We start from the raw sequence: 16,539 nt of genomic DNA, 5'->3' as shown, positions 1-16,539 counted from the left end.
CCATCCAAATCTCCCCTAAAAATGCCCACCTTCTGCAATGTCCAGTTTACAATAAACTATTAAAATGATCAGTCAAAAAACCCCACCTAATCCCTTCCTTTGGACAGTCCAGCACAGCGGTTCTCAACCAGGGATATGTGCAGAGGTCTTCCGATGGGCACATCAATTCATCAAGATATTTGCCTAGTTTTACAACAGGCTACAGAAAGCCCTAGCAAAGTCAGTACAAACTCAAATGTCATACAGACAATGAGTTGTTTATACTGCTCTATATACACTGTACACAATGTAATTACAATATTTATAGTCTACTTGATTTATTTTATAATTATATGGTAAAAATGAGAAAGTACTAGTGGCTGGGACACTTGTATATTTATGTCTGACTTTGTTAGCAAGTAGTTTTTAAGTGAGGTGAAACTGGGGGGAAGGACGCAAAACAGATCAGGGGTCTAGTAATCTGGAAAGGTTGAGAGCCACTGTTCTAGAGGATGAAAAAAACTGAGTTTGTTCTGACTTCACTAGTGCTTTTTATGTAGCCTGTTATAAAACTAGGCAAATATCTAGATAAGTTGATGTGGAGGGAGGTTACTAGTGGTGGAGGGAGGTTACTAGTGGAGTGCCTCAAGGTTCGGTTTTGGGACCCATTTTATTTAATCTATTTATAACTGACCTCGGAACCGATTGCAGGAGTGGGCTGATAAAGTTTGCGGATGATACGAAGGTGGGAGGCGTTGTAAATTCGGAGGAGGATAGGGATATCCTGCAGGGAGACTTGAACGAGCTTGTGAATTGGAGTATCAGGAATAGGATGAAATTTAATAGTGAAAAGTGTAAGGTGATGCATTTGGGGATGACTAATAAAAATTTTAGTTACAAGATGGGGACGCATTGGTTAGAAGTAACGGAAAAGGAGAAGGACCTAGGGGTCCTAGTAGACCGCAGGATGACTATGAGTCGACAATGCGACGTGGCGGTGAAAAAAGCCAATGCTGTCTTGGGATGCATTAGGCGAGGTATATCTAGTAGGGATAAGGAGGTCCTGCTTCCGTTGTACAAGGCGCTGGTGAGACCTCATTTGGAGTACTGTGTGCAGTTCTGGTCTCCCATGTTTAAAAAAGATGAACTCAAACTGGAACGGGTGCAGAGAAGGGCGACTAAGATGATCAGAGGAATGGAAAACCTGTCGTATGAAAAGAGACTAGAGGAGCTTGGGTTGTTTAGTCTGACAAAGCGAAGGCTGAGGGGGGATATGATTGCTATCTTTAAATATATTAGAGGGATTAATACGAGGGAGGGAGAAGAATTATTCCAGCTTAGTACTAATGTGGATACGAGAACGAATGGATATAAACTGGCCGTGGGGAGGTTCAGGCTTGAAATTAGACGAAGGTTTCTGACCGTCAGAGGGGTGAAATATTGGAACGGCCTTCCGAGGGAAACGGTGGGGGCGACGGACCTGTCTGGTTTTAAGATTAAGTTAGATAAATTTATGGAGGGAATGGTTTAATGGTAAAACATAGTAGTCAAGGAAAACCAAGAAATGGTAGGTAAATTGTATAATGGCTGACAGGGGTCAGGCTGGAGACTCTTGCCTATATGCTCGGGGTCTTACTGATCGCCATATTTGGGGTCGGGAAGGAATTTTCCTCCAGGGCAGATTGGCTGAGCCTCTGGAGGTTTTTCGCCTTCCTCCGCAGCATAGGGCAGGGATCTCTAGCAGGAGGGTTTCTGCCGATTGAAGTCACCTAAAACAGGATTGGGGACTTCAACAGCAGAGTCCAGGGAAGGGGTAGGGACGGTTTTATGGCCTGCAGCATGCAGGGGGTCAGACCAGATGATCATAATGGTCCCTTCTGATCTTAAAGTCTATGAGTCTATGTATCCCCTGGAAGACTTCTGTGTACCCTGGTTGAGAACATTAGAGGTCATGTTTTCAAGCTTGTCTCTGCAACCATGAGGGTTAGTAATTTACCTCTTTTTTTAAAAGGATGAAAATGGAGATTCTCACATTCACATGACTCAAGAAATCAGGGCTTTAAAAAAAAAAAAAAAAATACCAACTATTGCCACACTTGCAGTAAAATCAGAGGATTTGGAACCACCACCTGTAGATCGGTTATGGAGAGCTAGAATTTCTACTGGTGAGATGGGTAGAGAGATGGTCCAAACGATCTGTGACTGATATGGAGAAAACACTGAGCTCTGCTCACACCACCAGACACGCATTCAATTTCTGTTGACCTCCTTATGAAAAATCCTATTCAGTTTAAACAGAAACTAGACCATTTGCTTCCTGCTGTAGAAATCTAAAGGATGGATTTTTTTAAAAATAACTAAACGAACAAACTATAGAGTTTTAGGGTAGACGCTATAGGTATTAAGGGTAATTTCTACAGAACCTTGTTGTTTGCAACCCTATTAGATTGCTAGGACAACATAATTGATAGGCGCCAACATAAGAACATGGAAAGATATCCCATATGGGTATTAATGGAAATTACCTATACATGCATCAGGGAGACAGGAGAAGAAACCCCGGAGGCCTTTCCAGTCACAGAGCAAATCACCAAGTAATAACCCCACTTTGCCTCTGCTAGAGCTTGAAGTTAAAATCCCCCTCAGGGAAATGTACAAGGTACAGCAGCTGACAGGGTGATCCAGACTCTAGCAACAGCAGAGGCAATACAGACATTGACCATTAACCTAACCAGTATATATATTGCAGCACATGAAAAGATGGGAGCTGCCTCACCAAGTGGAGGGCCAGTGCTAACAAGGCCAATTCAATTAAGGTGGAAGTTAGCACTGACTCCCCCCCCCCCCACACACACACACACACGGTAAGGCAACTGCCATCTTTTCATGTGCTGTAATTATATTATATACACACACACACGGCTTCCTGTATTTTTCCACTGAATGCTTCTGATGAAGTGGGTTTTAGCCCACAAAAGCTTATGCCCAAATAAATTTGTTAGTCTCTAAGGTGCCACAAGAACTCCTCATTGTTTTTGCTGATACAGACCAACACGGCTACCCCTCTGAAACTTAGATGGTTTGTTAATTAACTCCAGCGAGACAAATAAACTAGCTATGGAGCAGAAGGTTAAAAGGCAGGCTGTCCATTCCAAGTCGCCATCCATTTCCTCTACACTGCTGACGTTAGGAGACCAAGCTCTGTGTGTGGGCGGTTTCTGAAGCCACCACAGCAGATAATTTAATTCTTGTTCTTTTGTTGCATAAATAGAAAAGTCACATTGTACGAGTTGGATAATGCAGAGCTCGCTGGCCAAATGCAGCTCAGAATAATACAACTTTATTTTTAAAAGACAGCACTCAGAATACATGTCCCAGAGTCACTGAAATAAATAGGGAGGACGGAACGCTAGTGTCTCCCTGAAGAAGAGGGTGGCTGCAATCTGTTCTGTTAATGCAAATCAAGCGCAGCCTTCAGGATCCTGGTAAATTGCCAGTGCAACTGAGTGGGGCAAGATTTGATCACAGGGGCTCTGCATGGTCTGGCAGCCCACGTGGAGCGGTGAACAGGGCTGGCTCCAGGCACCAGCTTTCCAAGCAGGTGCTTGGGGCGGCCACTTCGGACGGGGGCGGCACATCCAGCTGTTCGGCGGCAATTCGGCGGACGGTCCCTCATTCCTGCTGGAGCGAAGGACCTCCCGCCGAATTGCCACCGCAGATCGCGGCTTTTTTGGGGGGGAGGTGGAGGGGGAAGGCTGCTTGGGGCGGCCAAAACCCTGGAGCCGGCCCTGGCTGTGAAGGTTGCACTGTGTGATGGAACTAGGATGTGTCCCATAACATGACAACAATCAGATGCCTGTCAATTTAGCGCTCATCTTCCCTTCAAAGAAACTATTTTTTTAAGTGTAGAAGCTTCAAGCAGGTTTCCTGTCTGGTCATTCAGTGACAGACCTGTGGGTGGCTATATTACAACAGAACAACTTCAAAAACAGACTCCAACAGAGACTGCTGAGCTAGAATTGATATGCAAACTAGACACAATCAACTCCGGTTTGAATAAGGACTGGGAATGGCTGAGCCATTACAAACATTGAATCTATCTCCCCTTGTAAGTATTCTCACACTTCTTATCAAACTGTCTGTACTGGGCTAGCTTGATCATCACTTCAAAAGTTTTTTTTCCACTTAATTAATTGGCCTCTCAGAGTTGGTAAGACAACTCCCACCTGTGTATGCTCTCTGTATGTGTGTGTGTGTGTGTATATTATATATCCTCAATATATGTTCCATTCTATATGCATCCAAAGAAGTGGGCTGTAGTCCACGAAAGCTTATGCTCTAATAAATTTGTTAGTCTCTAAGGTGCCACAAGTACTCCTGTTCTTCTTTAAGCTTCAAGCAGTATTGCCAATCTCAGAAGATCAAAAAAATCATGATTCAGATCCTGAAAAATCATGTGATTGACCCCACAAATCATGAGATTTAAAAATCAAACATGCCTTTCATCTGTAATTTGACTTTTTAACTCCCCTCTACTCTCCTGGCAACCTGTATTTGATAATTTCAGGTGGAAAAGTAAACCTTTAATGCAGAGCTTTTTTCCAGGTCTGGGAAAGGTGCTTCCAGCATCACAGCAAAATGCAAAGCTTGTTTACAATATGTGCTAGCTACGTATGCTAAGGGACCATTCAAGGTAGAGTGGCCCATTAACACCTCTGCAGTCATAGGACAAAAAAAGGGGGGTTAGTGGGTTAGATTGTTGTAAAAAGCCACAAATCCAGTGTCTCTGTTCAGTCTATGATTTTTTAGGGTTTAGCAGAGTTATAAATTTAAGCCCCAGGCTCATCTTTTGAAAGTATTGTGTGGGTTACCTTTGAGATGAGGATGGAGAAGGGAGTTCACCCACAGGTGACAGACAGGACTTTTGTCTTGCATCATTTTCCTGTGCGAATTCATTCAAGAGCACAGTGACTGTCTGGTTTCACCCACATTGTTGCTATTGGGTCATTTAGTGCACGGGATGGGGTGCACCACTGGTTGTCATAGGCAGGTGTAGTAGGATCCATGGATCTTGAAAGGTGTGTGTTGGGAGGCACGGATCATTGTAGCAGTGAACTGGAGAGATGTCTGGAGGTTTTGCATCTGTTGTCCTGGCAGAGTCTGGTGTCACTTTGAGTTGGTGGGTCCTGGTCTATGGGGAGCTTGCTTCCGATGATGAGCTTGGGGGTTGCTTGAAGACCAGAAATGAGAGTTCAGGAACGATTTCTTTCAAGAGGGGGTCCCCAGGGGAGTACAGGTTGTAGTTGTCTGACAATACCCCAGATGGGTTCCAGTGTGGGGTGGTAGGTTACAAGAGGAGTTTATTTCTGTATTGAAGCAGATTCTCACTTGATTTATGGCTTATTACAACAATCTATAACCCCCAATCCCCCCCCTTTTGTCCTAGGACTATGGATGGGCCACTCTACCTTACAATATGTGCCAACTACTTCTGCTAAACTATCTGTTCCACCTTGTATTTAGCAGTGACACCAGGAGTACCTTTTCCAGACCTGCATCCGAAGAAGTGGGCTGTAGTCCACGAAAGCTTATGCTCTAATAAATTTGTTAGTCTCTAAGGTGCCACAAGTACTTCTGTTCTTCTTTTTCCAGACCTGAAGAGCTCAGTAGCTTGTCTCTCTCACCAACAGAAGTTGTAATATCTTTTATTGGACCCTCACCTACCTCGTCTCTCTAATATCCTGGGACTGACATGACTACACCTTCACTGCACGCACACCTCTCCCTGGCTGCTGAGATGGAGAGTCAGGGTACACTGAAAGTACACAAACCTATTTAGCAAAAACCTATTTAGGAGAATTGGAAGGGAGAGGTCACAAAATGGTTAAGACTTTGTTTTATCTGAGCTCCTCGTAAGCAGTGAGAGACTCATTTCAATATCATTGTAATGCTTCCGTGAACGGTATCTCATTTTTAGGATGGACGTCCCCTCAAAAGTATCCCTTCAAAAATGGAAAGATGGGGTGGAAGGAAGGCAACTATGCTGGTGGGGAAAAGGGGGCACACTTCTGTTAAGTTCTTGCACAAAGAAGTGCTCAGTGGAGCTCCATAGTGTGATAAAGATAAAACAGGATGGAAAAACCTAATTCATACTTATTTTGAAATGTACCATACAAGGCCTATAAAATGGAGCTGAAAAATGAACAATGAAACACAAGGCACTCTCAAAGTTGCAAATTTTCCAGTTATTTTTCAATAATGATTTATATGAGCTGCAAAGACTTCACATGCAAGAATATCTTTGCAACGTGAGCCAGCTTTCAGGGCCTTTTATATTTATTAATTATATTTATAATCCCTAAATATTATTGTTAAATAATCCATTCAGTCACATTCAAAGTATCTCAAGTCATTTTAAATTTTTCTTCTCTGGATAATTTTGATCACTACATAAATATATACATTGTTCAGTAATTAAAAAAAAAAAAAAAATTTATTGTAAAGCTTCATAATTGTCCAAATAGCTAAAAATATTTATTTTAATTATTCTTCCTTCCTGCAGCCTCTCCCCTTCCCTCAACTCAGCAGTACCCCACCCCCAGCCTCACCTCTGCTTCTCCTCAGGCTCTTCACATACCCCCAGACCAGGGAGGCTGCAGCAGGATCCCGTCTTCCCCCTTTCCCAGCCTGGAGGGTGTCAGCTCCTGGAGCTCTTCTTCCCCTCCTCCCCCCGCCTCTTCCCAGGCCAGGTGCTGCAGAGGGTAGGGGAAAAGAGCAGATGCATGCACTGTCCTGTCTGTATTTTTCACATGGGGGAGAAGGTAAGAGTGGAGCCAGGCCAAGGGGAAGAGACTCTGCCGGCTTCCTGCAGGGCTGAACTTCACAAGGGGGCTAGAGCTTCTCACCAGACAGGCTCCAAAAAACTTCCAAAACCCTGTCCCTTGTGATTAAAAAAATGGCAAAGTTGGCGACACTGTTTGAGGCACCATACAGCTCTACACAGAGCAACCACAGGGCTCTTCTTGTTGTAACCTTTCAGGGGAAGAGGAGGAGGGTGGTGGGAAGGAAAGGAGGACAGCGTCTACACTACAGAGTTAGGTTGACGCAAGGCTGCTTACGTTGACATAACTCTGAAAGTGTTTATGCTACAATTTCGCTCCCACCGACAGAACTCACCCAATACACCCACTTAATAACTCCACCTCCACGAGAGGCGTAGAGTCAATCTCCATGTAGCTAGGTCGACACAGCATCAGTGTAGACACCGCGTTGCTTACATCAATTGTTGCGGGCTTTCAGAAGCCGTCCCACTATGCATAGGGTGACCAGACATCCCGATAAAATCGGGACCTTCCCGACATTTAGACGTTTGTCCCACGTCCAGACATTTCACGGTACTCCCTTTTTTTCTTTCCTCCGCCGGCGACTCCCCTACCCCCAACCCCATGTGTCCTGATATTTTCTTCCTCTCATCTGGTCACCCTAACTATGCCCCACACTGACAGTTCAATCAGTGCACACGCTCCTGGTGAGGACCCAGACCCCCGACACAAGGAACAAAGTGTAGACACACACAAGCGATGTAATTACTGCAACAGCTGCGTGCCTACTTAAATTAGGTCGACTTAATTTTGTAGTGTGGCCATGCCCGTAGGATCCAATCTGGCAAGGCGCTGAGCACCTCAGACTGTAAAAGCTTCAGGGCAGTGACTTCTCTCATTTGTTGGTAAAGTGCCAGGCAAGTTTATGATGCTGTAACAATAATTAATTAAATGATGTGGTTTTGCTCTAGGGCAATGATTAGCAGCGAAGAAAGGCTGAAGGGATGAAAGGTCTTCAATTAACCTCCCAGCTAGATTTCAGAGTGGTAACCGTGTTAGTCTGTATCAGCAAAAACAAGGAGGAGTACTTGTGGCACTTTAGAGACTAACAAATTTATTTGGGCATAAGCTTTTGTGGGCTAAAACCCACTTCATCAGATGCATGAAGTGAAAAATACAGTAAGCAAAATATATATTACAGCACATGAAAAGATGTGAGTTGCCTTACCAACTGCGGGTCAGTGCTAACCAGGCCAATTCAATGAAGATGGAAGTGAGCTATTCTCAACATGAATCAGGACTTCTGGTTTCTCCCACCTAAGTGTAACTTCCAGGGGGCTATTGTCAATCTCCCTTGAAGTCTTATCAATACTCCTCTTACAACTACCTCAGTAAACAATGCAAACCTCTGACCTCCCAAGAATAATTTTAGAGAGGCCTTGCATCAATAATCAAATTAAATCACAGGTGAAGAGAGAGAGAGTCTCAGAAAGCATTCCAGAGCTTTGTGTTTCCTAAATGAATTAACTACAATGTGGTCAGTTTCCAGCTGTCTTTAATTACGGCTTTTAGAGTCATGTTATCACTTCCAGGATTAGCTCTAGGAAAGGCAGGTGGAGATGGCCCTTTACCAGTGTTAAGTAAGAGAAACCACCACCCACAAAGCAAACCTTGTACAAGCTGCTGGAGAGTCCTCCAGAAAAAAAAAAAAAAAAAAAGAGAGTTCCTGACAGAATCAGCATGCGTACAGTACTTCTATCCCCCGCGGCGTTGCCACTTCCGCACTCCTCCTGCCTGACATTACACGGAGCGTTTGACACTTGGCCCAGGAATGAGGTCAAACAGTAGCACCAGATCAAGGCTTCGAAAGGCCATGAGGAACCTGAGGTGCAGCAAAAATGAATTCCGCCATCTTGAACAGATTAGGCAGGCGTATTTGTTCCAGACATTTACTCCCCGCAACGGAAGGGCCAAGGCAACACACAGCACTAGCCCCTTTTCTACTTTTTCAATACAAGTTTGAAAGACCTCCAAAGACCTCCTCAGAGCTAGGACCTGGCCATCTCTGAGGCTGCCTCCCAGATAGCTGCAGTCCACAGCTGGAGGAGACCAGATTAAGACTCTGGGGACCACGGGGCAAAGTCCTTGGGCCAACTAAAGTCAGCGGCAAAACTCCCATTGATTTCAATAGGGCCAGAATTTCCACACAGAGAGTTCTTAGACCCCAACTCTGGGCTTCTTCACGTAAGGGTCAAGACTGAGACCAGGTCTGATCAACATGCAAGGCCTGCCTTTTTGCTAAACCCTTCCTACCCATTGACATCCTTCTCATGGCGCCTGGTCAGTGGAGGGCTAAAGAAAGAAAGAAAGAGTGAGAAAAAGGAAGGAACAGAGTCGGATCAGCGAAGAGACAGCTCCCCTCTGAATGGTGTTGTACTAACACCATTCTTGTGACAGACAAGTTATTCGAGAAAGGGATTGAGAGGCAGAGCAGGAACAGTTTTCTTTTACCCCTTCCTTCCCAGCCACCTTCCACCCCAGCGTCCTTTATTATTTCTCACCATTAACCATTTGCCTAGGATTGTAAATTCTTTAAAGCTGTGCTTGTCTTACTGGTACATAAAACATTATGCTCACCAATAATAAACTGATAACACTTTGCACTGATAGAACACTCTCTTCTGAGGCCATCAAAGCCCCATCAAAGATGGCTATGTGTCATCATCCCCAGAGTACACATGGGGAAAGAGAGTTGAAGTAAAATGCCCAGGGTAACCCAGCAAGTCAGTGGCAGAGTTGGAAAAGTTAGAACCTGGGGAGTCCTGACTCCCAGACCTGTGATCTAAAACCACACTAGGGAGGCCTACCATAACGTACGCTATCATTGCAACAAAGCTTGATCTAGACGGAATCCCTCCTGCTCTTAGGTTGCTTAAATTAGGAATAAAGATAGGGAAGTGAAGATGGATTTGTTTGTTAGCATTCACATTAAATAGAATGATTACACCCCACTGACGTCATAACAGTAGAAGAATGTACCTCTGGAAGGTTGGGCTAGATGCAGAGGTCTTTTAATGTAATATTTACTTGGCAAAGAAACCACCACTCTTATCTAAATACCAACAGAACATAATAAACACACGACACAAACATACCCCAGCACACACACACGATCCAAGCCTGGAGCAATAGGAATAAGTTAGTCTATTATTTCTACCTCACATTATTCCTGCAGAAATCCTTTGCCCAAAACCTGATGGTTTTCTATTCCTTGCATCTACCACACATTTCTCTCCTCACCGTGTTGGCTTGCCTCCAGAAACCTTAAATCCTGAGCTGCGCCCGGCACAGCTACCGTAATATCATTCCACTCCTGCTCTCTAACCAGCCAATTAGAGACGCTAGTAATGACTGAACAGGTTTGTCTCTGTGACATGCCCAGTTACGACCAGCTGAGCAACAAGAGGTCAGTGATCAGTTTGCGGCATTAATTGACCCTCCACCTGGAACTTTACGGAGGAATTTCTAGGACACCAAGATTCATTCCAATCAGCCAAATTCATTTTTATTTAAATGTGGAGTGAAAATGTGTGCTCATGTAGATAGACTGAAAGGCCTAGAAACAGCGAATCCCTGGAACAAAGCTAGGATGACTTAATTCTGTGTGTAAAACTGGTATCAGTAAAGCACTGGGAAAAGTGACCATGTGGAATAGGGAACAGAGATATTTACAATCTAGACAAGAAACTAGATTATTATAGGTTAAAAACAAAAGGAAAGCATAGATTGTGGAGCACTTATTACATGCCATAAAAAGGAACATAAGAATGGCCGTACTGGGTCAGACCAAAGGTCCATCCAGCCCAGTATCCTGTCTACCGACAGTGGCCAATGCCAGGTGTCCCAGAGGGAGTGAACCTAACAGGCAATGATCAAGTGATCTCTCTCCTGCCGTCCATCTCCACCCTCTGACAAACAGAGGCTAGGGACACCATTCCTTACCCGTCCTGGCTAATAGCCGTTAATGGACTTAACCTCCATGAATTTATCCAGTTCTCTTTTAAACCCTGTTATAGTCCTAGCCTTCACAACCTCTTTAGGCAAGGAGTTCCACAAGTTGACTGTGTGCTGTGTGAAGAAGAACTTCCTTTTATTTGTTTTAAGCCTGCGGCCCATTCATTTCATTTGGTGGCCCCTAGTTCTTGTATTATGGGAATGCGTCAATAAACTTTTCCTTATTCACTTTCTCCACACCACTCATGATTTTATATACCGCTATCATATCCGCCCTTAGTCTCCTCTTTTCCAAGCTGATAGGGCAAACAAACATCAACACTAGGCCCATGATGACCGCCGACGTGAACATCTGTCATGTTTTTGTGGCACCAGCCTTTTTTCTCCCATTTACAGTGCGCTTAGAACCCAATATTTAAAGTCTTAGAAGCTGAAGATCCACCAGTTATCTACAGGATAGACAACTGCAATGAACCTGTCCCAACATGCCTCATTCCTGACTAAGAAAAGCCAACTAAATGATTAAGGGTGTCTACCCAGCAGCTGGTGGGAGGGGAGATTCTCAGTTCAGGTAGATATAGAGATTAGATAGATATTAGCTCTGCTCAAGCTAGTCACCCAAATAAAATCCCACCTCCGAGTATGTATTCATGAGGCCAGCGTGAGCCATTGCAGCCATATCACTATTTTTAGTGCTAACACTGTCTTGAACTAGTGCACATCTATATCTACTGGAGGTAGGAATCACTCTCCCAGCTGCTGTGTAGACATACCGCAAGAGGTGATTTCTTGCCCAAGTCCCATTAATCACCAGCTTCTCTCTTAAGGCTGCCAAAAAGGGTGTGAGTAAGTACCATTCATGATGGTTTTTTTGCCATGTGGACACCTGTCCATTAGTGACCGGTCTGAGACACCAAAACCATTCTTTACATAGATCACCGAATAACCACCAGATGGTAACAATTTTTACTCACTGCCACTCTAAGAGGCTGAACATGAATCTACAAGATTTTGTATCCAATTACCCAACCACATAGCCGCATATTTCTGCCTGACGTAAGAAAGTATCTTCCGGAAATAAACCGAGAGCTTTGGTGAAAAGCGGACACAAGCACCACATCTGAAGGAACATCTTACATCCTTGCATAACAGAGATCTCAGAAGCGGAAAGAGGATGTGTCCAGTATTCCATTGTGAATTTGGTACTGAATAAGACCTCGTTCTTCATTCAATACAAGGCTCCAATTCATCACCAGGGAAATTGCTGAGATCATAAACTCCCAGCGCTCGAGCTGGAAATCAATGGAGGAGGAGGGATTCTCATTCTAAATATAAAACCTAAAAAGGATACATAACAGGGACACTCCAAGTGTGTTTAAGCACTAAAATATACTAGCCTTAAAAGCATAAGTGCCTGCTTTTTCCTTTGCCGGGGGGGGGAGGGGAGGGCGCTCAGCCCCAGGCCCCATCCCCACTCCATCCATTCCCACAAGCTCCCACGCCCACCTCTCTCTGCCTCCTCCCCCAGTGCACCCCATCCCCGCTCCTCCCCCTCCCTCCCAGCACCGCCTGCATGCCGGGGAACAGCTGATGGTGGCAGCCGGGAGGCGCTGGGAGGAGTTGATCGGCTGGGGCACCTACAGAGTTGGCACCTAAGCTCAAAAGCGAGTGAAAATTCCCTGGAGCATCTGTCACAGTTCAAGGCAACTGCACCAGTATTCCCTCTTTGTGGTCCAGCAAGGGCACCCACTTGTAGGCTTCTAGCTCCCCAGCTATCACCTCTCTTGGCAGGAGACCATCTCCCTTCAGACCGGGGTTTTTCCAGGCACACAGTTCCCAGCCTACATTGTGATATCCCCAGCAAGCCAGATGGCCCAAATAGCCAACAACTACACACTGCTTTCTCGCCAGAGGCTATAAACAGCACAGCTGCCCACAGTGATAAGTTACCCACACAGCCCTTTCTAAGCAAGCACATTTACTATTAAGGTGAAAGCATTACAGAGAAAACAGATTAAGAACAATAAAAGAACCTACATGCCAGCTAATCAGTTTACCAGAGATCACCCTCAGCTCCAACAAGGGCTCTGGTAAGTGATCATTCCTTCAAACCCCTCCTAGGGTTCTTTTGTGAGCGGTCACAATTTTATATCAACTTTCGCTCCGAATACACACAGTCAGGGATAGTTAATTCTTTGCTTTATACAGCTTGGGCTTTGATCTTGGCCTCAAGTAGCAGGTGAACAGCAGACAATGGTTCTCTTCTCAGAGCATAGCTTCAAAAGGCTGGGTCTTTGCAAAATCCCTCCTCTGGTTATGCATTCATCTCCTCTCCAGGACACCAACTTGAACTTTGTCCCAGAAGTTCATTCTTGCCTAGCAAATAGTCCTCTGAAGCTCCTAACATCTCCCAGGGTTCACACTGGTCACATCTCCCTCTTAGCAAAGTTACATATGCGCCCACAATAATGGATACATTTTGCATTTTTAATACAGTGGGCTCCAAAGCTATTTCAACTTTATTCAGTAAGGCTTTTGAAAGGAAATTGCTAGATCTTTCAGAGCATCCTTTCGGGATAACCTTTTTTAAAAATAAAAGTTTGGGTGCTGAGCAACCAACTTATCTTCAACACTTTTGCTTAACACAACTATTAATGTCTGGCTTTAAATACACACAACTCTTCTCTCAGACCATAGAGTGGCATTACATTCTTCCCACCAAGCAATGATTTATATGTATCTGTTACTTAAAGGAAATAAAGTCTGGCAAATGCCAGAGTGATGGCATAACGTTCACTGCATTTGTCTCCCTAGATTACCATGTCGTGGGGAACAGAGGGTAATCCTGTAATTATTGTGGTATGCTTACCTCTCACTTTGCTAGTATCAAAATTAGTGGAATAACTCTCCTCTATGCAAGCCATTCCGGAGGAGAAGAGGGTGAGGTCTCCCCATGTAGGGTGACCAGATGTCCTGATTTTATAGGGACAGTCCCAATTTTTGGGTTTTTTTCTTATAGAGGCTCCTATTACCCCCCACCCCTGTCCCGATTTTTCACACTTACTGTCTGATCACACTCTCTATTAAATCAGTTCCTAGAGGCCAAGCCGAGGATGAACCAAGCCCTGCAATTCTTTTTTCGTTGTTTACAACCCAAGAGATGTCACTGTCCTAATTCCCTGGTTTAGTGTGTGGGAGCAGGCGTTTTCTTTGCTGCCCCCTGTGCTGTTACTGTTCGGTTGCTTTTTAAAGCAGTCAGACAACATTATGGGCCCGATTCCAGCTTCATTAAATAAGTGCAATTCAGTGAGAGCTGTCAGAGAGGGCAGGGGGCCTCTGACCTCCATTCACCATTCTGATCTGGTAGCATTTTCCATTCACTTTGCTTTGTGTACCCAGGCCTTCCATCTAGAACTAAAGGTAACTCCTGGAGAATAGGAACAGTCATGGCAGAAGCATTCTCCCAAAGATACACCGCTCCTTACTGAGTCAATGTCATCTCTCTGTAACAGCAACCACTGAAAACCAAGATGAGCATGCTTGAGATAAAAAACAGCTGATCAGTGCCCCTGCATAAAATGTCCGATAATCCCTGCACAGACGAGGCATCTGGCGTCCACAGCAGGATCCCAGAGAGATGAACATGAAAACTATCCACTGCATAGTCCCCTAACCTTTCCCTGACATCAGGAAAAAGAGACCCTGATTCATCCCCCCGCAGCAACAGCGTGATGTTAGCAGAGGAAGGCATATATAGCCTAGTGACAGACTCTGGAATCTGAGAATGAAAGGGGAAAGCACTAGGAAATGTTGTGCCAGGTTTTAGAAGAGAGGATGAGACAAGGAGGAAGGTGGTGTCGAACTCCTTTAATCCCCCACCCTTGGGTGCCATGCTTAGCACCCTCCAGCTAGCGAAGCACAAAGAGCTGCTCGGATTGCCATGCAGTGCTTTCTAAAAATCAGGAGAGCTTTTCTGTTCAGTCTACAGCCAGCAATGAGTTTCAAAGGGAACAGGCCTGATCCTTCCCCCCACCACACACACCCCTGCTGATCCCCACTAGAGCACACAAGCGGGGTGGAAACCTTGCTGTGAAATTTCTTGTTCTCGCCTAGCAAATGCTTGAGACGTGACCCCAAGTGCAGCAGCCCCCTGAAAACCCATTTAACATTTTTGATTTCCTCCACCGGACAGCTCCTCCAGAGATAAACCCGGTGGGCTAACCAGCACCAGGGCCTAGCAGCCCAGAGGAGAGCTGCTTAGGACAGATTTGGATGGCTAGCATCTCAGCGAGAGAGAGGATCTCTCGCTACTGGGCCCATGTTACACGCCTGGCCCTGTAACATTTCCCATGCCAGGATCCATGGGGCTGCCCAGAGAATAGCCTTTGAAAGGCTGCGTTCGACCCAAGCCCTTGGATTTATGGGCAAGGCAGCAGGTGGGGAGAGCTTTGCAGCCTCCCTGGATTTAATCCATCCCCCCCACCCCCTGTCACAAGCTCGTTTCACTCCCTCCCTGTCTGCAGAGTCTCACGCTGGGACCCCCTGGTGTAATACACCCCGCAGCCGTCCACTGGGGAACCCCCTGGTGACAGCCCCCCTGCGGTGCCAGGCCGGGAAATCCCCCTCCCCGCAGTGTAGGGGAGCAAGGGCAGAACAGCTCGTGGGGTGGAGGGGGGGTCAGCTGCAGCCAGGCAGAAAGCTGCCCGGTGAGGGGGTAAATGCACAGCTCTGATCTGCAGGGGAAAGCAAAGCACGTCCTGCCTGCCCTGGGCTTGAGCGCCTGCCTGCAGCGCGGCTCCCTGGCCTTAGCTGTTTGTGACCCCCCACACACACACGCAACACAACACACACACACACACTCCCCACCCCTCTTCCACCGGCCGTCAATCAACGCACCCCCCCCCCATCTCTCAAAGCCCCTCTGAGACACAGCAGCTGCGGCCCCAAGGGGCTAGTCCGGGCTGGCTAGCACTAGCCACCCCGGCTGGGCTGGGCTGTCAGTGCCCTCGGGAGTGGGGTGGGGAGGAAAACTGGGGGGGGTGGGGAGGAGACTGCAGCGCCCCCAGCCCCCTCTCCTTGCATTGACACGTCCCCAGTAAGACCAGCTCGCCCAGCACCCCGGATTCGGCTCGCCCAGCGCCGCGCCCGTGATTTACCTTCTCCTGGGCTCGGGTGAGTTTCTTCTGCATGTTGCTGGCTATTTTCCCCGCGGTGACTCCCTTGCCCATCTCAGCCATCTTGCCTTGCCTGCCTTTCCCCCCGCGCGGCTGCACTAATCAGAGCTGGAGGGACGCGGGGGAAACCCGGAGCGAAACATTGGCCATCCCCTTCTCCAGGAACCAGGCGCCAGGATACAGCCTTTTAAAGACACAGCGCCCCAAAGCCGCGGCCGCTTCTTAAAGGGACCGCTGGCTCTGCGACTGACGGCTTCCCTCCTAGGACACAGCCCACAGCCCGGGCTGCATGGGGGCAGGCCCCATGCAGGGAGAAATCTCTGCTCACACCTATCAGCCCTCCTTTAACTTTCCAAGCCATTCCTCCCCCGCGCCCTCGCATCAGCTCTGCTCCCACTCTTACTCTCTGAGCATCTTTATGCCCTTTGGTTCAAGTCCTTATCGAAATGTATTTAGGCAAAGCGCAACAAACCCAAAAGCCATTCAGAACTTCAGGGGGATGGACCGCCGACTCTCCTGCTTCTAAAGCACTGCTCGCTACAACCTGAGCC

General features: G+C 46.4%; 1 protein-coding gene across 7 annotated transcripts in view; it reads right to left on the bottom strand.

Annotated features, from left to right (window-relative positions):
• The window catches only part of BIN1 (bridging integrator 1), a 150,380-nt gene extending 134,137 nt beyond the window's left edge, over positions 1–16,243 (bottom strand). For 3 of the 7 annotated variants that reach the window (XM_034786375.1, XM_034786374.1, XM_034786373.1), the window contains exon 1: positions 15,971–16,242. In XM_034786375.1, the coding sequence (XP_034642266.1) occupies positions 15,971–16,051 (81 nt within the window). In that variant the 5' untranslated portion in view covers positions 16,052–16,242. Of the gene's footprint in view, positions 1–15,970 lie in introns of all 7 variants that reach the window. The other 4 variants (XM_034786371.1, XM_034786372.1, XM_034786377.1 and 1 more) reach the window with 3 other exon arrangements.
• Positions 16,244–16,539: the final 296 nt, after the last annotated feature.

Source organism: Trachemys scripta, chromosome 11 (genome assembly GCF_013100865.1).
Source record: "Trachemys scripta elegans isolate TJP31775 chromosome 11, CAS_Tse_1.0, whole genome shotgun sequence".
NCBI lineage: Eukaryota > Metazoa > Chordata > Testudines > Emydidae > Trachemys > Trachemys scripta.
Note: the sequence above shows the minus strand (reverse complement) of the source record. Positions and strands in the feature narration are given on the sequence as shown.